The 27,624-nt window shown below is 45.2% G+C and overlaps 2 protein-coding genes across 3 annotated transcripts in view; one reads left to right on the top strand and one right to left on the bottom strand.

Moving 5' to 3' along the window:
- dock1 (dedicator of cytokinesis 1) overlaps positions 1-27,624 on the bottom strand; it is a 164,511-nt gene that overhangs the window by 43,701 nt on the left and 93,186 nt on the right. For both annotated transcript variants that reach the window (XR_008833447.1, XM_056429061.1), the window contains exons 28-29: positions 5,575-5,676; positions 3,604-3,698 (exon numbers count right to left, since the gene is read on the bottom strand). Coding sequence is in view for 1 of the 2 variants with exons in the window: in XM_056429061.1 (XP_056285036.1) it covers positions 3,604-3,698; positions 5,575-5,676 (197 nt within the window). In the remaining variant the exon portion in view is untranslated. The remainder of the gene's footprint in view (positions 1-3,603; positions 3,699-5,574; positions 5,677-27,624) is intronic.
- Positions 16,638-27,624, top strand: part of LOC130203156 (inhibitory synaptic factor 2A) — a 32,236-nt gene continuing 21,249 nt past the window's right edge. The window contains exon 1 of the mRNA XM_056429062.1: positions 16,638-16,675. The gene's annotated coding sequence lies outside the window, so the exon portion shown is untranslated. The remainder of the gene's footprint in view (positions 16,676-27,624) is intronic.

The following is a 27,624-nucleotide window of genomic DNA, read 5'->3' as shown; positions in this document are numbered from 1 at the left end:
CAGCTGTTCAAACGCTTCGGCTTGGGAAGAAAAACATTGACAGAACGACGTTAGCAGTGAACTCCGTTCAGTTGGAGGATGATGACGGCACATCGTATGCAGTGAATCAGCACATTTTGGGATGTACGGTTGAGGAGCACAGAGTTCTTGAACAGTCGACGATGCAGATCTATAAGGAAGCACATTTAGCTGACTGTACAACGCAGCCAGCAGCTGTTGTCTGGTTAAAGCTGTGATGCAAAGTTCACACGGAAATACAGCGCTGAAGCAAATTCCAACTTCATCTCATTCAGCTCTTCAGGGCTTCCCAGTCAGTGTCATATCTTTCCTGAAGCTTTTGCAATATTGCCACATCTAAAGAGGAGGATTAAATACTTCTTAATTTGTTACAAGGAGCATTCATATCGAATCCCCCTGTTTAATTTGATTGCAAATGATCAACTAATGATTGCTAATGTGCTTTAAAATGCGAGCAAAATCTAGGTCTCTTGGATAATGCCAGACAAGCAAAGAGCGGCACCTCGATGTTGGGATCGTCAGAGCCTGACACGCTTCAGATTAAATTTAGTGTGTTAAGACCCGAGTAACCTTGGCGAGAATACTTGTGACTTCGGAGGACGAGTGTGAGCGCATCGCTACTGCCAGTTACCTGTCACTATTAAGCCGTGGTCAGTTGGCATGGGGGAAATGGCAGTCAATGGCTAACCTGTCTAATGCTGCAGTCTCCGGGGCAATTAGAGCCCATAAATCAGTTTAAAACCTGGAGGAAGTGTGAGGCAATGGGTCGAGAAGAAGGTGTGGGACGAGAGGACTTCTTCTTCTTCTGCTGCTGATGCCCATCTCATTACTGGTGCGATCGTAATGTGTGGACATGAAGGAACTGCTGGTGCCGTGGGTGGCTATCTGTGCGCTGAATGTGGCAAGTGTGGATTGCCCTGCCACAGAAACAGGAGGGAGCAAGAATTGAGGGATATTCAAATATAATCCCAGAGGATTCCATGAGTCCCAAATGTGTCAACTGCGAGATGATGACGTGAAGAAGTAGCGCATCTTTTTAAAGGCACTTTAAAACAACAACAAGCATTTACATAAAAAGTCTACGAAACAAGTTTTGTTGAATTAAAAATGGCTCTAATGTCACTAGTAGTGGTGAACATACAGAAACATATCACCCAACTCTTTAGCGACGGTAGCTATAATACATTGTTCAGCTAATTGTCCTCCCTAGTTCAGTCCCACTGCTCTCATTAATCCCTGTTTGTACCAAACAAGCTCTGATAAACCCGCTGGACACTATCTGTCCAGCACTAAGGGGACGGACAGCGCTAACAAGCTGCTGACGGCAGTCCAACATCTAAAGAGCCAGATATTGTTCTCAGGAGTTGGTGGGGGCCAAAACAGGGCTAAAAGGAGAATACATATTTCACTGGCTCTCATGTTGGCCAAAAACTGAAATGAAAACAGCTTTGGAAAAATAAATGAACTTCAAAATAAAGTGGTGGCAACACGAGATGTGACACTTTCAACTTTGACTGCTCTGAATTTAATCAGTCTCCAGTTCACACACACACACACACACACACACACACAAGTTGAAGTTTTGCTAATTGGCCACAAAGCCGACAGACACCTGCAGTATTCAAAGTATAAAGACTGCGATAGGAGGCAGACTTTGACAGGCTTGTTTTTTCACGGGGTTTTAAAAATGATTTAACTCCAGCATGTGGCTTAATGCACTCACTAGAATACACTGTTTTTAACGGCTGTCAAAAAACAAGACGCACATAGAATAAAAAGGTGGATTCTGCTTTAGCATTGGAAATGAAACATTGGCCTCCAGTCCGAGAGTAAACAATAAAACACTTCATTTGAACCTGTACAAAGCATGATCTAAAAATGTACTGCTGCCATCTGAATGACGCTCATCCCCCTAACGCTGCTTCAGAACGTACAGAATCAAGCTGTGTGAGTGTTTGAACACGCTTTTTTAGTCTGGGGGAAGCAGGTCGGATCATGCGTTGTCGATGCGCGCGTGTGTGTGCATGTGTGTGTGTGTGTGTGTGGCTTTAGAGGGTCAGGGCTGCATGTTTTGACACCCCAACACTAACACACAATCTACAGCAGAACAGATGTGATTGTCACACCTTCAAGGCACTGGGGAGCATCAACACCACGCCCCACTGATGTCTTCTACTGTGACCCAGGTGGCTGATAGGGTTTTTAGGGGTGGGGGGGAGGGGTGAAGCACACTGTGAATTCCAAAAGAACGCTGGCTTGTAGCAGTTAAATGGGCTGATGAGAGCAATAGAACCAAAATTGAGAAGCAATGCAATCTCTAGTCAAATGTGCGAGCTGGTGACGGTGGTGGGTTTGGAAGGAGCGGCCAGGGAGCCGGACCGCTCACGGTCAACGTGGTGCTGCCTCACGGCGCTCGCCACCTGCAGTAAATGGCCACTTTGAAGCCCGAGCTCCAACAGGCGCTGCTCCGGGTACTCCGCTTCATTGTGTAATGCCTTGTTATTTTCACCTTTTTTTGTCTGAGGCACGTTCCATTGATGGGTATCTCCACTGATTTTACATGTCAAAGTCTGTCTTGGGGACTACCACTGCATTGTTGAATAAAGTTTTAAGTCTTTTGTGGCTCCAGAGGGAGCTGCATGAAATCTGTTAAATTGCCTCAGTTGTACACGGAGTGTGTGTGACGTCTGGGAATGAACATTACAAGTGAAATGGGAAAAATCTGGAGGTGTGTAGTGAGACATAAGGGAGCTAACCACACCTGTGGCAGCCCTTAAAAGCATAACACACTTAAATCGTTGTCTGTTGGCAGTTGAGTTGCACTGTGGGTAATGTCGGCACCAGGGTTTGATCAGGAGGACAAATGTATGAAATAAAATGGATCTCTGTGTCTGCAGCATCCTTCAATTGTGAGTCTGACAATGCAATAAGAGTGTAATGCTTAATTTGTGTGCTATTGTATGGATATATAAAGTCACTGTTCTTCTTTTGTTCAAAACAAGCCTTTTCAAAAATGCACAGAGGCTGTTGGGAAAGAAGAAATGCACTTTGTTCGTTATCTGACTTAAAGTTTTCATGTGGCAGCTGATGCTGTGGCATTGCATAACAACTCATTCTGGCCTAAGTCTCTTCTGTGAAGATACAGATGGAAGTAGGGAAAAAGAAAAAGAAAAAAACATCTCAAAAGTGCCTTTTAAATACTTTCCCAGCTTCATCTGACAAGTGACGAAACTCAGAGAACGGCAAAGCACATTTCAGCTCTTTATATTTTCAACAAAAATGGAATCAGGCAATGTTCCCATTAATAAACCAGAAGGCTGTGGCAGCACAACAAGCAGCAAAGTAAAGAGAGGCTGAGACTAAGTTTGGAAATTAGAAGGCAGCCCGGCAATCTATTATTCATGCGATTGTTTGCGGCTGCGCTGAACGCTCATCTGATTGCTACGCTGCTGAGGCCTTGTGCCCATGTTTGCATGGAGGGAAACTAATGAGAACATATACTTACCCACTTCTGACTGCTGTTACATAGCAATGCCACTGTAAAGCAGCATGTTGTATTTGTGCGTTTGCATGCGTCGTACTTACTTGTTTTGCATGATGTTCATTATGACCCAGTCTGAGGGGTAGACGTTTTTCCCGATGAGATCTTTAAACATGATAAATGTTTCCATTAGGAAATCCTGCGAGAGAGAGAACGTTTTTTAAATGAATACTGTTATTCTTTCCACCTCAGAGATAGGGGCAATCTGAAATGAACAGTGAGGCGTTTGTGGCTTTCAGGCAGAAACAGCTTTTAGAGGACTTTTTAAAAAGGTGAAGGTGACACATATATTTTCTTTTTGCAGGTGGCACCAATAATCCAGCGTGTTTCTTAATCCCCAAACAGTGTCATACAATGAGATTACATCTGTTTTACTTCTCATTATCAGCTATTAAAGCATAACATGACTTGATACTCCTAATAGATGCTCAGCTCATCCATCTATATAGCAGCAGGACTTCAAATCCTCTCTCATAATAAAACACAAGGAGTAGGATTTAAAAAAAAGAAAAAACTTCTCATGCAAAAATAATCATTTTAATCATCACCTGACCAGAGCTAGGTATTCTCTCAAAAATGATGATGCTAATACCAATAGCAGTACCCCTAAAGTGATAACATACCATTAGAGTACTTCATTCGGTACTCGTCATGTAAATGGAAGCTGTGTGTGTGTGTGTTGTAAACACACATCCAAAAGAAAGCTATAAAAGAAAAAAAGAAAACACAGCGCAGAAAAAAAATCCAAGCATAGTTTGGCAAAATGCCAAGCAGACAAAGCTTCTTCCAAAACGAGAGTGAATCTAGGGTTAACTTTCACCCACCGGCGATGACTGTACCCCCTGTTGAGTCAGGGAGGAGGAGCCAATTTTGTGTTTACATACCGCAACTGTCAAATCCTAATTATTGTGCCTTTAACCACATTCCCTGCCAGGGCTAAAAAAGTCATCAACTTTTTTCGAATTTGAATATTTGTTATTGACAGACACACCTGCAATGGCTTTATTTTAATACGAGTTGCAGCTAAAAAACGAAAACATAAATATGCATGAAAAAACTATTTCTGGCTGTAGATGTTTCACTCCTTGTTGAATCCCTGTGCTGGGCGAACTGCAAAATAACAAAGTCCTTTGGGCTGCAGCCAGTTCTGAAATGCGGATATGGCCCACGCCAGTTTCATGAACAATAAATCTGTGGGAAGATCCAGCTTCATTACAGTGATTGTTTATCCTGCGATGAAACTAGACAGGCAGCCTCAAACAAACTCGGGATGAAACCCTGAAGGTCGGAGAGTTCTATTTATGCTTATTTCGGTTCTCAGTCACCTGCAAAATACCATTAATGCCTCACAAAAACCGTAGCTTTATAAATACTGCTTTTCGGACGGAACCGGAAGTCAGCAAACCTCAAGCTCAAGTGATTATCTGGGTTAATAAATTCCTACAAGGACTTTAATTTATTTAATAACAAATAAAAGAGGCAATTGCTGCAAGTGAAACCAGAATATGTCTATTTGGATCATAAAGCTCTTTACCTGTAATAAAAATGAGTTTCAAGGATTTTCCTATGAAGCTCAAACGTCCTTTGTTGGGATAAAAAAAAATAAAAAGTGGGATTTCCCGCCGTGTCAGAGTAACATGCTGCCAATCTGACTGTACATCCTCGATAAATACAGCTCTGAGGGAGGAAGTATTGAGAGCTGAAATTCATAGCGTCTGAGATTCATCTCTCCTCCACAACTTGTTGGTTGCCACGAGTGATCTGCTTCCCATAAGAGCTACTATCATCAAAAGCATGCTGTGCATGTCGCAGCCTGAGGGCAAGGACTAACAACTGCACCGGTTATTGTGGAGGAAAAACATTTTCCTAGCAGATCGAATCGGATTTTAGATTTCTCGAAAATGCAGCGAAATGATCCGACACTTTGGGGCGCCTGCAATTTCACGTATTACTCGACAGTGTGGCCTGAAGTGTCTCATCTCGTCGAGGCGGACGCACGGGGAAGGTGTACTCACCACCACATCGCTCCTTATCTTGCCAAAGGTGCTGATCAGATGAGCGTAATGATAGTCGTCCATCTGCCTCAGTGTGGCAGTCATGCTGGCCACGAAGCTCCCCTGGAGAACAAAAGGAAGCGCATTCAATTCACAATCAAGTTCAAATTGAAGACCGAGGACAGAACGACTCGGTGCAGCCGATTTTGATGCATACCGACTGGCTGCGTTGATTGGATCGGAATACAGAGGCAGGCCTGGCCTCCCAGGTTTGAACAGATAGGCACCCTTACACAGTGGCGGATCTCATTAACTGGCTAACCTCCACTCCCCATCTCTTTGTCTGCACTGATTATAATGCCTGTGAGGTCCCTAAAGTGCTGTCTTTACTTCACAGTCCGCTAGCCTGGCTCTGGTTAGCCTGCTGTACATGCGCTGCCCAGAGCAGATAAGGGAAGACGAACGCGTGGAAGGCCGGGCGGAGACCTGCCGCTGCCATCAGGTGTCAGTTATGTGTTTAACTAAAGCAGAAACGTAGTTGGAGGGAAATTAAATGTGTGAGGGGAACTGGGGAAGTTTTTATGTATTTTTTTGGAGGGGCCCTGCTTGACTGAATGTCTGACTGTATTGACTGTTTCAGGTTGATAGATAATATCACAGGAATAGATGAATCAAGCACATGATTTATACAGAGAATCATGATAATAAGCTACCAAGAGACTCATGCTAGAACAAAAGAAGAGTTTGAAAAACAACACACAGATGGAGAAGAGAAATGCACATGTCGGGTTAATAAAAGACGTACGGCTATTTAAAAACAAATCTAAACAATACAGAATTTGCATAAATACTTTTATAGATCAAGAACACGCAGTATTTTTTATTGGATTACTCTCAGGCAGCTTTACCTCAACTAGCCGATTAAAGAAAATGCACCAAAGATAAGAGAAAGTAATTAAACCCGGCTCCGACAGATAATGCATGACAGCACATCCCGATTAATAAGTGGAAGGTCTGATAAGCATGAAGAGCGTTACAGGTGACTGTCTATCTCAAAACTACTGAAGTGAGCACATCGCAGGATTGAGCCTGACCTTTGCCCACAAACACACGTACTTCAACTGGAGCGAACAAAAACAATGACCTATGAGCAATTGATATTTCAAAGAATAGAAAATGTGAGGCCAAAAAGAAGGTGTTCTCCTTATCAAATGATGTATTTCCCTCTTTGACTGAAAGCCTCTTTCTTCACACAAAGACAGAAGCACAAGGCGGCTTTAATACGCTTAAGTGAAAGGTTTGTATCGATCCACGTCGTCCGTTAGTGTCAGAGTGATTTTGGGCAAAGTGGATTTGTATTTTGAGTTACAACCACATTTGGTTACAATAACGGAGAGCCGTCTTCTATATGCTTACATCTTCCCGTAACTCAACACCTGAACAGACCCCCGAGTTGGGCCCTTAAACTGGGCGGGGACAACCTCGGCCAAGTGAAGTGGAGACTCATGAGGCGGCGACGACTCATGAGGCGGCGACGGCTCAGCTGCTTCACGGCAGTTAAATACGTTTTTTTCTGCTGGACAACCTCTCTTTGAGCTGTAATCAGGCCTGACCCACCGAAACACAGCCGAGCAGAAACAATGCTCACACACACACACAAACACACACACACTGACCCCTTTTTCCCCCACTGATGTTCCCGTGTGTTTGCTCAGTTTTCAGTCGAGCACAAAGTAATATCTTCAGACAAGAGGTCATTACAATTGTTTATACTTATGGCAATTACCACACAATAACATCCTCATGCATAAGACACCGAAACAATCACGCGGACGTCTATTATTCATGTTTCCCTCACTTTTTCCCGTTGTTACGCTACGTGGGGCTGATGACTGCTTCACTTCCCTCTGTGATGCTTCAGGGGAACCAGTGTGACTCATGTTGTATTAATATGGATATGTTTTGCTAAAGCACAAAGGGCAGGACTCTTTCATCCGTGGAGGCCCGTGAGTCTCGGTTCTTCAGCATTACAGCTGGAGAACGACTTGAGACAGGATTATAAACACTGTGTATTCGGTGTGTGGAAGGATGTTTCTGTCACACTCCTGTTTCGTGTTAAGTGGAGAACAAAGGATGGAATCACTTGGAACTCAAGCGTATGGATAACCTCTGCTTCTGACTGAAGGTTGGTTAGTGGTATTGGTCTTGTTGGGGCAAACTCTGCACCATTCCAAGACCTGTTTGAAGATGTCGAAACCATCTTTCTCCATTCAAACTCTAAGTTCCCAGATCCCCAAGTCCAACTGGCGTGAGGCGATGGGCACTGGCTGCTGCAATTCCCCTAACGTCGGGCAGTCGCGTTATTAATAAGAGGAGCGAGGGCTTCAAAGCAGGCGGCAGTCTTTAGAAGTCGCTGCCCTCACTCGATCAGCTGGAGGGTATCCCAGGATGCTCACTTCGGCTGTGAATGAAACCCAGAGAGGACGAGCCTTCAGAGCAAATCGTACACGCTGCAAGGCTCCGGCGCTGCTTACATGCCCCTTGAGCTATTCCCAATGTTCAATCAAAACTGCTAACATATGCCAATGCCACTATTGATTTCATCGCTGGAACGCATTACTCATGAATGCACCATGAACAGATCAGGTCCATTCCTTTTTCTTTTTTTTATAGAATGGAACGCCGCCAATGGCATTGAGTTGAGAGACAACATGCACAAATCAGATTGTGTCACAAGCAGCAGAAGCTCATTTCCAACCAATAAAAAGCTAAATCTTCGTCGGACGATAGCCTGAGGGTTTTGAGATTGCATTTGGGCCAATGGGTTCTGCCTCTTTTGCTCACTGCACAAATTGATTATCTGCATTCAACAAAAACCCACGTGAACATCATTGGTCCCTACTACCTGGACTACAAACAGCCACCAGCACGCTTTTGCATTTTCAAATTTGTATTTATTTATTTTGTTATGCCCACCCTGGGATGCCACTTAAATGAACAAAATATATATGCTGGAAGCTTATTTTGGAATATTTGCCCAATAATGCCAAAAAAACACCTACATCTGTCTCTTTAAAGCCACCGCACTCCTTCACTCATTTCACCTTGTAGAACACAGGAGTTGCTGCTTTAGCGCTGCTTTAATTGGTTCTTCCGTTTGTGTTCTTGAAATATTTCAGATCCGAACTAACATGGCGTCCACGACAGGACATTTTGCATGTCGCATGCCTTGTAGGCCAAGGAAGAATGGCCGAGGATCCCGAAATCCAGGTGTGAAAAACTTGTTGCATCATTCCCAAGTAGGGATGGGTATCGTTTGGGTTTTTTCCGATACCGGTGCTAAACCGGTACTTTTAAAACGATACCGTGCCTAAACGGGTGCCTGCTGAACCTTTTTTTTTTTAAACATTAAAACTCTCGGGCATATTCCTAGAAGCCGATATCATGTATGTTCTCCATTATATGAGCAGAGACTGTCACACGCTCAGAAGAGCTAGCGCTAGCTACGAGCTAGCTTAAGCATGGTTATAATGGATAATTTATGCCCACACACGGCGCAGCCTAATCGGCCAGGCACCGGAAAGAAGCAAAAATGTGCGTTGCGTTTGTCCCGGTATTACCGGTTGTATTGGAACCGGTAACCTGTTGCATCATTCCCAAGACGACTCATGGCTGGACTAGCTCAAAGGGCTTCTACTCAATACTGAGCAAAGGGTCTGAATACTTATGACCATGGGATATTACAGTTTTTCTTTTTTAATAAATTTGCAACATTTTAGTTTTTTTCTTTCAAGATGGGGTGCTGAGTGTACATTAATGAGAAATAAAATGAACTTTTTTGATTTTAGCAAATGGCTGCAATGAAACAAAGAGTGTACATTTTAAAGGGGTCTGAATACTTTCCGTACCGACTGTATGTACATACATATGTAGCAACGTCATCATGCAGAAATCCATGTCGTATTTTACAATGCCCTTTTAGAAAATAGTATTTTGACCAAAACTAGAATGTTCCGATTTAAATACATAAGGAACACTAATGTGAATCTAGACAATGATATAGAAACCTAAAGAAATTATACTTCTGGCCCCACCCTTTCATCTTCCCAACAAATATAATTGTTGATAGATGCAGCGGGCACAGCTGATGGCACATGAAATACAAGTGAGAGATGTGTAGCTGCCATATTCCCAGCTTGACTTGGTGTCAGAGTGGAAAATACAGACAGAAAAGGGCTTCAGCCGTTGCACTGTGCAGCGGTTAAGAGCTAAATGTGGAAGAGGAACACATGGCGGACCAGCTGTTAAGGGCTAATGTGAGAAATAGAGATGTGGGGGCATGACAGCCAATGGGAAAGTTCAGGTTCAGGTCTCCAGCTCTAAGTTGATAAGTAGAAAGTTGCTGTCGCACAGCTGACTTCACAGATCCATCACACTGACCAGTGGCGGTCGGATGTGAACCAGAAGATCTCAAAGGCCAGCAGGTCCTTTCATGGCTCATCTCCCCAATTTTATTGCCGCCATAATACCTGCGGCGTTTCCATGACAATGTGTTTATCCATTTGTATTTTTTTTTTCCAAGCAGAGAAAGGCAGGTAGGAAATCAAATAAAGCCGGGGAAGAAAAGAAGCAGTCTCTGCACATATCTAGTTACAAGCAGGCCAATCAATTCAGATTTAGGTGTGGGGGCGACAGAGGTATGTGACACACTGAGGAGCCGTGTGTGACGGGGAGGGAACGAGAAGATACTTCTTCAGCTGCCTGCCGAACATTAACAACTAATGACCAAAAACAAAAGAAAAATTAAGAAATCCAGACAGAACTCCTTTCATTGCTTTACATTTACAAGCCTGCTCAGTTTGATTGATGCACGGCAAGGCATGTCATCCCTTTTTTGTATTCTAACTCGAAGGATAGCTTTATTTGAATAAATCACACATAAAAAAAAGGAGTTCCTTCTATCGTGATATCAAAAACAGACGTACATTCAAAAACACTGAGTAGGTACAGCGAAGCAAAGTCTTGCACGGACAACATCGTAGTGTCCAGAGTGCGGAGGCGCCTGAGATGACAGAAAGATTCATTGCAGTTATAAAACACTACACTTGTCAATAATGACGCAAAATGATGATTAATACAAGTCTGGAATGGTAATTCTCTGAAAACAAGTGTGTCTCATTTAGTGCGTGTCATGAAAGGATCCAAGGGAGCAATTTGAGACAAAGGTCATGACCTCAGATAGGCTGCAGGAAGACATGAGCAAAGCTCGAAATCAGCATTTTCAGATTGATCATTGAGGTTACACTGGAGATGATGAAGCACCTGAAGGACAGGGCAAACAAATAATTATCAATATGTTTAACCCTTGTGTTGCCTTCGGGTCAATATGACCCGATTCAATGTTTAACCCTCCTGTTACCTTTATATTTACTAACATATTTTACCCTTGAGGTCAATATGACCCCAGCTATTAAAATCTCCAGAAAATTATTAGAATTAATATTGTTTTCCAAGTTTAAGTGTGAGGTACTTTATGTTTGTTTGTTGACTCCCGAAAGAACACCGACATTAAACATTGAATCGGGTCAAATTGACCCGAAGGCGACAGGAGGGTTAAATATTGAATCGGGTCAAAATGACCCGAAGGCAACACAAGGGTTATGGAAGTAAATCATTTAATGTCCACGACTTGCACCGTCATCAATCTCAAGCATTTATCTAGCGTAACTATAAACAATAAACAGATACTCTACTTCTCATATCTGTCACGGTGTCCAGAAATGGCAGATTTCCGAAACCCGGCCTCCATATCCATCATAAGCTCGAGGGCAAATGAGGCAGAATCTTAGCGGAAATGAAAAAGCGGTGATTAGAGGGCAGGGCCGGATCCATCATACGGCGCTCTGTAGCGCGCATCTCTCTGATAATTCATCTCACTTTAGAGCCTGACAGCGGAAAGGCAAAAAATTATGCTTGCTCTCGTAGTGCAGGGCTGCCCCATAAACAGAGCACTGTCTTAAACCTCTAATTAAGCCAGGAGGGAAATGACATGTCGGTCTCTAGAGAAATGTAGATGGAGAGCCTTGTCCCATCTCTGGAGGAGAGAAAACACAGACGTATAGAGAAAGATGAGGAGGAGGAGGAGGAGGATGTATGACCTAAAGGGACACAAATGACTCCGTCGTTCTCTCTATTAGCTTCAGGCCTGATGAAATATGAATTTGCGGGCTCATTACAACGGAAATTACACAAGCACACAGGAACCCTCACGTCGTCCCTGTGCTATTGAACACGAGAGGGATGAGGACACGCCTCCTAGAGTGCAAACACACAATGTATTGGGTGATGGTGCCAACAGCACGCGGTGAGATCTCTTCAATTTGCCTCCTCAATTACAGAAAGCATTGTTGGAACTGAGGTAAAAAAAAAAAAGACCTTCTGAGGTCATTTTCTGTTGACAATTCAGATGTAGAGACCTCAATAAAAAAAATTATAAAAATATCAAAACATTTATAAAGAAGAAAAGTGTCCTCTGCTGTTGTAAAATACATAAACCTATTCTTTTATGGTTAATGTGCATATTTTCACACACACGCCTGTCAAAGGGAGGCTGAGCTGACACGGGCGAGGTACTTGGCCGCCGCTGCAGGACTCAACAGCGAGTCCACTTGGCTCTAGCCTCAGGCCAACAAGGTGTCAGACAGGAGGGTCAGCTAATTTTCTTGGTCGCCAGCATTTGACGTAAAGCGCGGTGACTTCCAGATAAACACTTCGAAATACATCGGTGTAAATAATAACCACGGACAACCTGGGCAGCCAGCCATGGAAGTGACCCGTTATGCCACTCATATTACAGCGTCCGACTTAGACAAGCTCGAGGAAGCACTTTCACACTCTCCTACATCAAAGCATTATACTTCCTTGAACAGACAACTGCATTATTGCAGGAAACCCCATTGAGCTGAAGCCCCTTCCTCTCAAAAGAAAGCTCCTTGTGACCGATGCCAAGCACACATCTGTCCCTGGAAAGCAAATAGATGCCACCGCCCGCTCGGTGTGGCAGATCGTGGGGCTGGACTGGCACGTTTGGGGTTGATTGTGCAAATCAATATGAACGTGTCGATCTCCAGATCGCTAATGAAAAGGTCAGCTTTAAATATTGTGAGTTGAGTTGGCGACGTCAACCCTGCTCAAATCAAACTGGAGGTACCGTGAAAGTTGATATTTATACAATCTTTAACGACATCAGTCAACTGTCAACATTATATCTCGCTCATTTAACTTGTGTCATTGTACACTTGTGCCAAACTTTACGTTGTTTGAACCTGCCTGACACGCGAGATGCTTTTTTGGACCGACTTAGGGCCATCTTTGTACATGCGTTTGATGAAAACGCAAAAAAAGTGCAGAAGATGGGGAGAGAATCACTGACGTATCGGCTCGGTACACTTTAAGCTTTGCGTCTCACTCAGAGACTTGCTGGGGCAGTGCAGCAGACAATTCACATCAATCTGTCAGCTGAAACACGCACACACACACACACACACACACACACACACACACACACACACACACACACACACACACACACACACACAAATCATTCCCTTTCTCTTTCATGATTGCTGAAAGATCAAAGCCAGCGTAAACTGACAGCTCTCTTCACCATCTCGTAGTTCGGCTCCATACAGCTATGACACTCACTCTAATTCACTCCGTTTGGATGAATGCACTCAGGAGCTCGGGTTGGTAGTGAGGCTATGAATGAAAGTTTCATACGTTTGTTATCTGTGTATCAGTAGTGTAACAACTGTTGTGATGTTTAGGTGAAATAAATGACTTATTGTAAGGCTGGCCATTTGGTCATTTTATGTCTCAATAACAACACACATCTCGCAATGTTTTCTGGTAATTCAATAATTTTTTCGTCTATATGAAAGAACGCAATTACAGAGTGATCGGATTCAGAACTCGGCGTTGCTGCCTGTCACTTAAATAAGAATAGCTGGTCCACCTTAAAAGCCAGCCCACCTTTAGATGCTGAGCCAAAGTTGTGGTTAACTTCAGGGCTAACCCCCTCCAAGCATGTACCTAAGTTTGGTGTGTACATTCCAGCATCTACCTCTAATAAGTTGTGATAAATCCAGGTGTCCTTTCCACAGAACACATGCCACACTAATTGACATCAGCGCGAGCTGAGAAAAAGCAGTGCGAGCGGTGCCGATGGGAAGAGCTGGGTCTCTGGACTCAAATCACAGAAGGTACGCGTCCATGAAAATGTCATTGAAGAGGATGCGACGAGATTTAATTTTCAATCAAGCCCCAGCGACGCTGCATAACGACGCGATGCCTCGTTGCAGATGCAATATTGTGCTTCCCATGTAAGATGACAATTGGGTTTCCACATGCACCGTGTGGTGTTTGTAGTCGTCACCATGGTGATATTGAGGGGGTAACATGAAACTGGGGCCTCAGCTGCACTTCAAGGAGGCGTATATAACCATGACAGAATGGACAGAAAGGACTCGTACGCCGTATTTCATATAGTGAAATATTTCTGTGAGACCTCTCGGGCTCTTTAGCCTGATAGCATTGGATCTTGACAAAAGGAATGGAAGACTGGGTGTTTATCGTCTCCTAAACAATACCTCAGCCCTATGTTTATCATATACACAGGGGGACAAGGACATCGCACAGGAGTCCCCCAAGGGCTTGACTCAGGTAATGAAATCAATAGCGTCACTGCAGTGACTTACCCAATGCCATCGGTTTATCCAGCTGAGAAACAGTGTGCTTACGCAGCAACATCGCTGAACACATTCCAATAAAAAAAACGGCATTATTCCAACCCACGTACAGTAGACATGCCCTCCCAGGGGCGTTCTATCCATTAAACAAATGCCATTAACCCTGGGTTCAAATCTAAAGCACTTGCCAGGCACCGAACTGTCCCAAGGTCAAAACTTAACCAACATTACGGTCTCTAGAACGGTGTTGGAAGTGGGAGTGCAGTGAGAGAGAGAGGGGGATAAACAAGAGAAGGCCACATTAGCAATAACAACCATGAAGCTGCATTAATACGTTTTGATAATGAGAAGGGAACTATTAAGAATAAGACTGCGAATAATTATTATAAGAATAATTCTTCACTGGTTACCGGTGGCTGCCCGCATCCGCTTCAAAACACTGGTTCTGGCGTACCGTGCTACGAACGGATCGGGCCCCGGCTACATCCGGGATATGGTCACACCGTACACCCCGGCACGTTCGCTCCGCTCGGCAACAGCCAACCGACTTGTGACTCCTGCATTTCGAATTTATCACTCAAAATCCAGACTGTTTGCTGTCCTGGCTCCTCAGTGGTGGAACGAGCTCCCCACCGACATCAGGACAGCAGGAAGTCTCTACAGCTTCCGCCGGGGACTAAACCCACGTCTTTTCCGACTATATCTGGATTAAAACACAGATTAGCACTTCAGTGGCACTTAAATGGCTCTTATTGTGGTACTTTTGGAGTTCGACTATATTGAGGAAATGTTACTTTCTGTATTCTTGTTGTTCTCAGTTTGTACTCTAGGTTGAATGCACTTGTTGTTAGTCGCTTTGGATAAAAGCGTCTGCTAAATGACATGTAATGTAATGAAATAAGAAAATGCTTTTACTAAAAAAAGATGAATGCACTGTAGTCCAATCAAAGTTAATATCTGACACCTTAAGTGGATTAAAGATGATTTGCAAATACGGTTTTGAAGATTATGAAAATTTGACATTTATTGAATAACTGCCGCTTCCAGCGCCACTAGAGCAGCAGCAGCAGTTAGATTCACCAGCGGCGGAGCGGCTCAGCGCTGGTTGGCTTTCGCACCGCAGCGTTACGGTCCGTCCTCTCCGATCTTTATTCCGTGGCGCCGCTCTGCTCAATATTTTATATACTCAAACATCTCCGCGACTTATTGAGTGCCGTAATAATGGCGCGACACAACGAGTCGATAATGAAATTCGTTGCCAACTATTTTAATAATCGATTTTTATCAATTTTATCGATTAATTGTTGCAGCCCTAGTTCATTTCCTCCCTCATTTTATGTATTGGCCACTACAAGAATACACCACAAATCATATTAAGCCGAGAAGGGAAACGCAGAAAGAAAAATAAAGTCTCTCGCACAAATGGTGTTAAAAAACCAACTATCCCCCGACTGATGCATGAAAAGCTCAGACGAGATCAGGCAAACAAACTCTCGAGCGGGAGGACAAGCGGATGGAATCGTTTCCGTGAGATGATGAAACACTCGAGGACTGAAAGACACGCCGAGCGTCGCTGTGTGGGAACAAGAGTTACAGACGCGGGGAGACAAACGCTGGCACAGCGGGGCTGTATGGAAACGTGCAGTCTGAACAGATGCATTTAAAAAAAGGGAAATCTTCTGCTCCTGACAGAGGAAGTTTTGACGAGCATGTGGTCTCTGAGGACGTGAGGTGACTCACTGGTTATGAGATAAAGGGACGATGCATGAACCTGCCAGATGTAGACACAACTGGAGCTGTACTTTCTCCACTGCGACCTTCCCTCCCATGTTCCCTCCCCCCTCTCGCTTTATACCTATCTCTGTCCGTCTCTCTCTCTCTCTCTGCACACACAGACACACACACTCAGATGCACACACACGCAGAAAGGAGAAAGCCAGAGAGGAGAACTGCGGCGGCACGATGAGGATATTCTGCCTGCGTGGGCTTTGTCGCTGAGGCGTCCGGAGTTCAGCCGCTTGTGTGCCTGTGTGTGTGTGTGTGTGTGTGTGTGTGTGTGTGTGCCTGTGTGAGTGAGTGTGAGCGAGCCCCTGCCGACGCCGCGCGGAGAAAGGAGAACGAGGTGGAGAGGAGGAAAAGAAAGGGGGAGTGTTGACTCTGGCTTAGAGGAACCCCCGCGCCACTGGATGAGAGGACGCCGATGTGTAACAACTCCTCCAACTACTGCGAGCCGCCGCCGCCTGTCCTCTGAACTTCTGCCATGGCATAGCCTCCCCTTCCAGCTCGCCTCTAATCCACTGAGGAAACGGGCATGCACGGGCAAAGCCAGGGATCTAGGCTCACGCATCCTTTACGTCAGTAAATCACAGTCTGAGGTGAGTCGCTCTTCTCTGCTCTCGCCCTCTCCTCCATTTCACCTCTCGGTCTGCCACTGGGAGTCTGATCAAAGAACCTCTGGAGGGGGGAATCCGAAGGACCGGCTCGCTCCGTGGGACCGAGCCCGGGATTATCCACGGGGAATGTTTGGACTGGAGATTTTCCCGTTTTAGTCGGCTGATCGAACATCGGATGCGCGAGGTAAATCTCAGATTTTTTAGAAAACATTTTTAGTTCAGTGTAGTTGCCTCGCGAGGGAGATTTCAGACAGCGGCTGTGGAATGCGCTGGTGCCGAGTTTCAGACACCATTCAGTCAGTTGAGAAAACTTTAAAGATGAACAATTGTTTATAGCTCGGAAAAAACAAGGGTGGGTGGCGGGGTGTCGGGGGACTCACTGCCACTGCGAGCCAACATTAATCACATCTGGCAGGTCAGTTTTCTGTCTCGGAGAGGATTTCGATCCAGATTTAACCCGACTGGCTTCGCATGCATAGCTAAAACAGTGCTCGCATACAAGGGCTTGCATGATGCTGCATTTCCTCTCAGTCCTGCAGCTGAGGGAGTGTTACAAAAATCACACCGCTATCTAAACCAAAAGCACAATCGCAGAATTGTTTTGCGAGAAGCGTCTGTCCCACGTACGGAGGCAGCAGCGTCTTGCAGCGCAGAGGAATAGGGAATGAGAGCTGGGCTGCATCTGATGAAAGACCTTCATTTAAAACTAATCTAGATTAATGGACTCGCTGAAGTCCCCATCTCCGTACAGATTAATGGAGATTAAGTCTGTGTGTGAGTTTGTGAGGGGGTGAGGAGGGAGAGAGAGAGAGAGAGAGAACATGGGTCGTCTTGAACCCTCGCATCTCCACTGTCACACCAAATGCATGTCACTCCCACTCATTGCCACAAACCTCCTGCCATCGCTCTCCGGCTCCCCTTCAACCACATCTCACATCAACGCTCCGATACAATCTCCCCTCTGCTCTATTCATGTCACCTCAAGAGTGACATGAAGAGTGCACAGCGGCTCGTGCATCTAATGTAAAAACAGCCGTACGAAATGACAGGATAGGGACCATGTCACTGCCTGGCTTCCTCTAACCTTCTGTGGGAACTGGGCACGGCCGTCCAGGAGAGTGACGGGCGTGACGGCCCGGCGCTTCAAAGACAATCTGTATTTTTTGGAGTCAGTCAGCGAAGAAAGACGAAGAGCGACCGTTCGGCCACTTACGTGCTCGCCGTAAAGGGGGCTGCGCTCGGCGGCCCCGTGAACCGTCGCTCCAGATGTAGAGGGAGCGGTAGAACCGAGCCACGACAGAGCTTTGACACGGAGGTGGCATGCAGGGAGATATGCATCGGAGTTGGTCTCTGCACGAATGGCAGTTTTGTGAACTTTTTCTCTTTCACGACACCATGAGTCCCCAAAACAAGTAGATATGGCAAATATGAGAGAGAGTGCAGGGTTTCCAAACGAGCGGGCAAGTGGGCAGCTCTGCCATTCATTCATCCAGAAGACAAATTGCTCTTGTGTGAAAGAATGACTGCTTTTTGGAACACGCCAGATGTTACCTTTCGTGTGCTAACAGGATTATTCATTAAGACGCTAATTCTCCCCGTGAGTGACACAACGCCGCCGCGCGGTTGAGGTGGACGCCGGTGCGACGTTGTGCTTCCGTTGCATACAGAAGCACCCTCTTCACACAAGATCCCAGCCGGGTGGTGTCGCCGGTGTACGTGTGAGTGGAGCACGCGGGGGCCGCTCGGCCGGGGCTCCGGAGGGCCCTCGGGGAAACAAGACGAGACTGCTCTTTGAGAAAAGGGAAGAAGTCGATTTAATATCTCAACATATTTCTTGTGCACGTACTTCTCGCGCCGCCACTGACAATTCTTTTGATTCAGAATTATAAAGAACGCTTTTGTCTATTTCGCGATGACGAATGCCCGAGGCGACATCTTGAAATTGCTTCCAAACAGTCCAAACCACGCGGACATTACGTTTCCAATTACTTGACAAATGTCTAAACAAATCATTGATAATCGAAGGTGATGTCAAATAAGTTTCTGTAGATGGCCTAATCATTCCAGGCGTGAGGTCCAAACCAACAATAACACTGTTAGGAATGATTGCTCACAGCAGCTGGAGGGCGGGGTCACCCGCCGAGCATGCCGGGAGGCTCGATATGAATTTGAACCATTACAAGGTGTTATGAATGGGTGTGACCGGGTGGATGACATGAACAACTGTATTCCTTGGATCCTGTATTTTAAAGTATTTTAAAGATAACTGGGTTTGCATCCATGTGTAGTGATCTTCCCTCGCTGTATCTCAGCCTCTCACCAGCATCCGTTCGGTGACGAGTGGAATACGAGTCCAGCTGTCGGGCTGCGTAGAGAAACAGCTCCAGAGCGCGACTAGAGGCCCAGAAGTCCCCACAGAATCATTTACCAACTTGCTCTCCGCGTTGCGATCCGCTGTGATCGGAATAATAACATACAAATTAAAGGTTGGAAAGATGTTTTTTTGGTATATCCGTTACTCACGCGCGTGACCTTGAGGCTCGAAGAAGTTGGACTTGCAAAACAAACGTATTCCTTGAATAGTTCCGGTATACGTCACTTTAAAAGCACCTTCCTATCAAATCCTTTGTGCAGTTAGGGCTGACCGGTGTACTGATCTTTACAAAACAGAAATAAATTGAAAAATCTTTAAATTCCATGTAGTTTTTGCTGATTGTAAAGTAGCTTCATACAGCTACCGCTCTCCCTGATTACACACCTCATCTACATAACAACCCCCCCCCCCCCGTCTCTATTCTAGTACATGGATCCTTCTCTTTGGCTTCATTTTTCATTATCATTATCTCCGTCTATTATCTCTCACATTCTATTCTGCTGCATCCAAACTCTCCATCTACAGCCATGCACCTGTTTATTACAGTTGTGTATCCCCGTGTGTGGTAATGTGTGCGTTTCTCTTGTTGTCTTTGCTCATGAAGGCTGGGAGGAATCTGAGAACAGCAGGGGAGTTCTGTAGTTACCCGTCAGCTTTGAAAACTCAGCGAGTCTAGCAGGCAACGAGAGAGGGAGAGAGAAAGAGAGAGAGAGAGGGAGAGAGAGAAAGCGAGCAACAATGGGGCAGGGAATGAGGGGAGAACAAAAAAAAAGAAAAAGAAGATATATAATGTTCTTCAGAAAGACAAAGAGGAGAGGAAAGGAGAGTGAGCCGATGCATCCTGATTGGAAGAGGCAGCCGCTGCAGCGTGCATCCATTCTCGCAGTCTTATCTCCACCTGCCTGCATGTGAGCAGAAGTATGAATTACAGGCTTCCTGCACATTTATTAAGCTCACAAGTTTGTGAAAGAGAAGAGTACAAAGCAGTGGGGGGGGGGGGGGCAAAGAGAGTACAAAAAAATAGTAAGACCACAATATCTGGTGGCTAAAGTGCAAGGATAAGAAGTCCACCGTGAAAACAGCAGCAGGCGTCTTTCACGGTGGTAATTTGTGGCCTCGTTCACAGCAGGGATGGATATTAATGCCATGGACAGCACTCTCTCAATGAGAGGCCGGTGGGCTGCATCAAGTCGTGCACTGTAACGGCAGTATTTGATGCAGTCCCTCTGTCACTCACACATTGTATGTACAACTGAAAGCGATTTAAATGTAATATGAATATAAAATAGAAATGTGGAATTATTTGTAGTGCACACGGCTTTTCAATAAATGCTGTGCATATGGAGGAAACTTGTGAGGGTGTTCTGAGTGCTTTAACAGAGTGGATTAACAGCAAATCTGTCTCTATGCTGTCACAGTATTAGTCTTCTGACCACAAAAGGAACACTAAGTTCATGTATATATTCACAACTATTATGGTGTCATACTAAACCACTAATGGGATAGTGCAGCTTAACAACGAGTGTGCATTAGTTCTGCCGGACCAATAACTTGCCCTCATCATCCATCAGGTTTGTCAACCAGTTTAGGAATATCTAGTCATACCAAAGCCATGTTGCTATTGCTGCATCTTTATTTGATTGGAAATATGTCTGACCCAAATACACAGAAGCACTGTATGTTGACTCTTCTGCGGTGGAATGACAATGGTATTAAATTGTCATTTATCTTGGATAATAACGTCGCCTTCTCCTCGGTTTATAATTATTCACTTTCATACCTCTCGGCTGAGAATATGGTCCTGTGTTATTTCTGCAAAACTACATAATTATTCTGAGTGACATCACATGGTGCTTGGCAACAGCACAGTGGTCCATGATGACTGAGCAACAAATACTAGAGGGACAATCCCCTTAGAATCCTGTTGTTCCATCTTAGGGCATTAAGCTACCATTAACTGACAAAGGATTTGCTGCGTTTGACGTCGGCCTGCAGTTATCCCTCAACACTGACCTGTACAGTCAATCACTCGGCTATCTATCTATCTATACACAAATATACACTACCGTTCAAAAGTTTGGAGTCACCCAGACAATTTCGTGTCTTCCATGAAAACTCACACTTTTATTTATCAAATGAATTGAACATTTCATAGAACATATAGTCAAGACATTGACAAGGTTAGAAATAATGATTAATATTTGAAGTATTAATTTTGTTCTACAAACTTCAAGCTCAAAGGAAGGCCAGTTGTATAGCTTATATCACCAGCATAACTGTTTTCAGCTGTGCTAGCATAATTGCACGGGTTTTCTAATCAAACATTAGTCTTCTAAGGCGATGAGCAAACACAATGTACCATTAGAACACTGGAGTGATCGTTGCTGTAGATGGGCCTCTGGAGATATTTCATTAGAAACCAGACACTTCCACCTTGAATATTAATTTACCACATTAACAATGTATAGAGTGTATTTTTGATTAATTTAATGTTATCTTTATTGAAAAAACAGTGCTTTTCTTTGAAAAAGAAAGACATTTCTAAGTGACCCCAAACTTTTAGAATATTGTGATAAAGTTCTTTATTTTCTGTAATGCAATTAAAAAAACAAAAATGTCATGCATTCTGGATTCATTACAAATCAACTGAAATATTGCAAGCCTTTTATTCTTTTAATATTGCTGATTATGGCTTACAGCTTAAGAAAACTCAAATATCCTATCTCTAAATATTAGAATATCATGAAAAAGTATACTAGTAGGGTATTAAACAAATCACTTGAATCGTCTAATTAACTCGAAACACCTGCAAGGGTTTCCTGAGCCTTGAAAACACTCAGCTTGGTTCAGTAAACTAAATCACAAGTATGGGGAAGACTGCTGATCTGACTGCTGTCCAGAGGACCATCATTGACACCCTCCATCAGGAGGGTAAGACACAAAAGAAGTTTCTCAAAGAGCAAGCTGTTCACAGAGTGCAGTTTCAAAGCACATCCACAAAAGTCTGTTGGAAGGGAAATGTGGCAGGAAACGCTGCTCAACCAAGAGAGATGACCGCAGCCTTAACAGCATTGTGAAGAAGAGTCGCTTCCAGAATTTGGGGGAGCTTCAAAGACAGTGGACTGAAGCTGGAGTCCAGGTATCAAAAGCCACTGTTCACAGACGTGTCCGCAAATGGGCTACAATAGTATTCCCATGGTCAAGCCACTTCTGAACTCAAGACAACGGAAGAAGGCTGACTTGGGCTATGGAAAAGAAGCACTGGACAGTTGCAGAGTGGTCCAAAGTCCTCTTTTCAGACGAAAGCAAGTGTTGTATTTCATTTGGAAGTAAAGCGCCAGAGTCTGGAGAAAGGCTGAGAGGCGCAAAATCCAAGTTGCTTGAAATCCAGTGTGAAGTTCCCACAGTCAGTGATGGTTTGGGGAGCCATGTCAGCTGCTGGTGTTGGTCCACTGTGTTTCATCAAGTCCAGAGTAAATGCAGCTGTGTACCAAGAGATTTTAGAGCACTACATGCTTCCGTCTGCTGAAAAGCTCTATGGAGATGAGGATTTCATTTTCCAGCATGATCTGGCACCTGCCCACAGTGCCAAAACCACCAGTAACTGGTGTACTGACCATGGCATTACTGTCCTCGATTGGCCTGCCAATTCCCCTGACCTGAACCCCATAGAGAATTTGTGGGGTATTATGAAGAAGAAGCTGAAAGACACCAGACCCAACAATGCAAATGAGCTAAAGGCCGCTATTGAAGCATCCTGGGCATCCATAAACCCTCAGCAATGCCACAGGCTGATTGCCTCCATGCCACGCCACGCCGCATTGATGCAGTAATCCGTGCAAAAGGATTCCCAACCAAGTACTGAGTGCATTAATGGACATTTTCAAATGTTTGATTTTGTTTTGCTGTTATAAATCTTTTTTTTAAACTTGGTCTGAGGAAATATTCAAATTTTATGAGATAGGATTTTAGAGTTTTCTTAAGCTGTAAGCCATAATCAGCAATATTAAAAGAATAAAAGGCTTGCAATATTTCAGTTGATTTGTAATGAATCCAGAATGCATGACATTTTTGGTTTTTTAATTGCATTACAGAAAATAAAGAACTTTATCACAATATTCTAATTTTCTGAGACAGTCCTGTATATAGATAGATAGATAGATAGATAGATATATACTTTATTAATCCCCAAGGGGAAATTTGTCGAGTCAGTAGCAGCAACACACAAGAATAAAAAAACAAAACACAAAATATAAGAAGGGTTAGGTGATCTGGCAAGAGGTGAACTGTTGTAGAGCCTCAAATGTTCTCCTGTATCTCTCCTTGTGGCAGCGGAGCGTGAGCGTCTGGAGAAAGTACTCCTCTGTCCCTGTAGGAGGTGGTGGAGAGGTGGTCCGGGTTGTCCAATATGGACACCAGTTTCTTCAACGACCTCCTCTCCACCACCTGTTCCAGGTGCTCCAGCTGGCAGCCGATGATGGAGCCAGCCTTCCTAACCAGTTTGTTAAGACGGCTGGTGTCACGGCTCGATGCTGCTCCCCCAGCAGACAATGGCAAAGTGCAGCACACTGGCGACAACCGACTGGTAGAATAACTCCAGCATCTTGCTGCACACGTTGAAGGATCGAAGCTTTCTCAGGAAAAAGAGACGACTCATCCCCTTCTTGTACACAGCGTTGATGTTGGCCTTCCAGTTCAGTCGGCTGTCGATGGAGACGCCCAGGTACTTGTACTCCTCCACCATGTCCACGTCCACGCCCAGGACACTCAGAGGTGTAGGAGCTGTCGCCTTCCTCCTGAAGTCCACCACCATCTCTCTGGTCTTGGCCACGTTCAGCCGCAGGTGGTTCTCATCGCCCACTTTACAAAGTCACTCACCACTGCCCTGTACTCCTCCTCCCGTCCATCCCTAATACACCACTGCAGAATCATCAGAGTACTTCTGCAGATGGCATGACTCCGTGTTGTACTGGAAGTCACTGGTGTACAGGGTGAAGAGGAAGGAGACAGAACAGTTCCCTGTGGGCTCAACATCACTGACCACCGTTCCAGACAGCACGGCCCATTCTGACAAACTGTGGTCTGCCTGTGAGGTAGTCAGTGATCCAGGAGATGGAGCTTCTCACTCAGCAGCAGTGGCTGGATGTTGTTATATGCACTGGAGAAGTCAAATGACTCTCACAGAGACATCGGTTCCATCCAGGTGCGACTGAGCTCCCACATGAGGCTGGTAAGCAAATTGCAGAGGTCCAACGATGATTTCACCTGCCGGAGGTGGGCCAAGACCAGCCTCTCCAGCACCTTCATCACATGGGAGGTGAGGCTCGTTGAGGCCAGATGGTGCTGACTTCTTTGGGACAGGGACCAGGCACGTCTTCCACAGCACGGGACTTCCCCAGCCTCAGGCTGAGGTTGAAGAGGCGCTGCAGGACACCAGACAGCTGGGTGGCGAGGTCTTTAAGACCCTGGGGCTGATGACTTCTGGACCTTCAGCTCTGCGCTTGTGTAGTTTCTCCAGCTGTCTTCTCACCTGGTCAGTCGTCACAGAGAGGGGAGGTGGAGGAGCCCATTGTTATTGAGGGCTCGGTGGATGTGCAGCTCAGCAGGGGACAGAGGGGAGGAGGTGTGTGAGGTGTGATGTGGAGGGGGCTGTGAACTGAACCTATTGAAAAAACAGTTCAGCTCGTTGGCCCTCCAGGAGCCCCTGGCTGTCTCCCTCCACCTTGAAGCCAGTTATCTGCTTCATGCCAGACCACACCTCCCTTGTGTTGTTCAGCTGGAGTTTGGCCTCCAGCTTCCTCCTGTAGGAGTCCTTGCCTCCCTGAGCTTCACCTTCAGGTTGCGCTGGGCTTTCCTCAGCTCATCCCTGTCTCCAGACCTGAAAGCAGCTTTCTTCACAGGTCCCTGGTGATCCAGGGCTTGTTGTTGGGAAGCATCCGTGATGGGATGGTGGTGTGTTCACAGAACTTGATGTATTCCGTGATGCAGTCGGTCATACTGTTGATGTCCTGCGGTCCACACAGCACATCCCAGTCCGTTGACTCAAGCAGTCCTGTAGGCGTCGTTAGCCTCCATAGACCACCTCCTCACAGCCCTCGTGGTCACCGGCAGCCTCTTCTCCAGAGGAACATACCTGGGTGTCAGCGGACCAGGTCATGATCAGACCTGCCGAGGGGAAGGGCAGTGGCGCCTTAGTATTAGCATACAGCAAGTCCAGAGTTTTATTGTTCCTTGTTGGGCAGTCTATGTATTGATGGAAGGTTGGCAGAGCTTTTTCCAATGTGGTGTGGTTAAAGTCACCAGTGATAGCCATGAATGCTCCAGGCTGATGATTCAGCAGAGCAGACACAGTGGAGTGGATGGTGTCCACAGCTTCCTCAGCGTCAGCTGATGGCGACAACCACAATGGCGGACGTGAACTCTCTCGGCAAATAGTACGGGCGCATCCCCCAACAGTTCAATGTGCGCTCCTTCACGCACACATGGTCCGGATGGCACCACCGTTCATTCACATAAACAGCGATCCCGCCTCTTCTTACCGCTCTGTGTAGCGTCTCTGTCAGCCGAACAGTCCTGAAGCCGGGCAAAGGCGCTGTGATCCGGATAGTCCGCGTGCAGCCACGTCTCAGTGAAACACAAGAGGCTGCTCTCACGGAAGACCCTCTGGGTCATTACCAGCGCGAGGAGCTCATCCGTCTTATTCGCAAAAGACCTGACGTTCCCGTTATGATTTTGTATCTCCTCGTTTTAGCCCTCCGCTGACACCCGCTCTGCAGCCGCGAGCCCTTCTCCGTAGCTCCAGCGGGATCACAGGTCTTTCTCCAGGCAGAAGCGATCAGCTGAGCCGGTCCCAGTCATTGTTATGCTCACCGATACTCACGACAAAGTGAACAAAAGCCACAGTAGAAGTATCGAAGTAGTTACGGTCCAGTGTCCGACCGTAACTAAGACAAACGTGAAAGAAAAGAAGAAGAAAAAGAGAGGAAAAGTGCAAAAAAAAAGACAATAAAATAAAAGCAAAACGCCACTACTGAAACAAGCAGCCGTTGGCACAGCGCTTCCACTTATTGTATATATGTATTTATATATATATAAATACAAATATATAAATATATATACAAATAATATATATATATATATATATACCCTCACATTACACCCTCAGAGCATAAGTGCCAAGCTTGCTCCCACAGAGACAGACAGAAAATTAAAAAAACACAACAAACCCTCACTGTCAAATGAGCCCACCAACACAAGCGAAAGCAAAAGCACGAGCCTGGGTATCTTTTTCCTGCATAGTCAGTGTGGTCTTCAGAGACATATCAAAGACTTCTCAAAACAATACTAAGCCCTGTGTAATTATGAACGGAAGCAGACAAAGCAGACAGAAAAACAAGGGGGAACACAACACGTGTCGATTAAAGCCGTGTTACAGCAGAGTTGGAACTTCCGCGGCTGCGACGACACTGAAGCAGCGTGTGGAGCCGAGCTGTAATAATGGAAAACTGCAGTGACAGGAGAGCAGGGTTGATCTTTTTTTTAGGTGATCATGTAGCACAAGGGCGGACTTCAAGCTCACTTTGTCAGTAATTCAAAATCCGGATGACGGATGCATATAGTTCCCTGAGTTTTATCCAGTGAACTAGAATGACTGCCACTACCAACCAGTCATGTTGCAGTTTACATCCATGTCCAGCCAAAACGTCATCACTTCATTGTTCACATCTTTTTTTTTTCCCCATCAGACATTTGTGTGAAATTCTCACAATTAACATGTGAATTGAGTCATGACCATATTTTGTACGGTCACAGTGACCTTTGACTACCAAATTATAATCACTCCAACCATGAATGCAAGTGGACTTTGGTGCCAAATTTCAAGACATTTGCTCGAGGGGCTCCTGAGAACGGGATGAACGCGAGGTCACAATGACCTTGACCAGGCTCTACCGAGAGCTCACGTTCACGAGAATGCTTCCACTCTATGATTATTAGTATGCATTAGTGAGGCTGATCACAGAGGTCAAGGGACGACAACCCTTCAGTCAAAGTCGTTGGCTGTGGCTGAGGTCAGTGCTCTGTCCAGCTGGTGCTGTGTGCATTTGGCTCAATCATGTTGAAACAGGAAAGGACATTTCCTTAACTGCTGCCACAAAGTCGGGCACAGTAATAGCTTCCACTGCTGAATTTTTTGTTCCACGCTTCCGATCAAACCGCGTAAACATCAAATGTAGATGAATTAGGGGGAAAACACCGAGTTAAATACTTTAAACACGGACGGCTGTTTGGGCTGCAGTCGCTAATTGACATGTATAGCAATATTTCGAGCGCTTAATCAATTCCCCGGTTTTGTGATGCATACTATATTAATGAATTTTCCTGTCCATGGAGCAAAACTAAATTAGTCAAGCTCAAACGTACGGTAAACATTCAAACCCCAGGTTGAATCAGAACACTGGCGTTCCCCCCTTTTAAAGATTCCACCCCCCCGGCGACCACAATTTCAATTAGGCGACTGCCATTCACAAAACTGCCGACTCATACGCAGTTTAAAATA

This window comes from Pseudoliparis swirei, chromosome 13 (assembly GCF_029220125.1).
Source record: "Pseudoliparis swirei isolate HS2019 ecotype Mariana Trench chromosome 13, NWPU_hadal_v1, whole genome shotgun sequence".
Classification (NCBI taxonomy): Eukaryota; Metazoa; Chordata; class Actinopteri; order Perciformes; family Liparidae; genus Pseudoliparis; species Pseudoliparis swirei.
The sequence above is the reverse complement of the archived record's forward strand: the minus strand, read 5'-3'. Positions and strand labels throughout refer to the sequence as shown.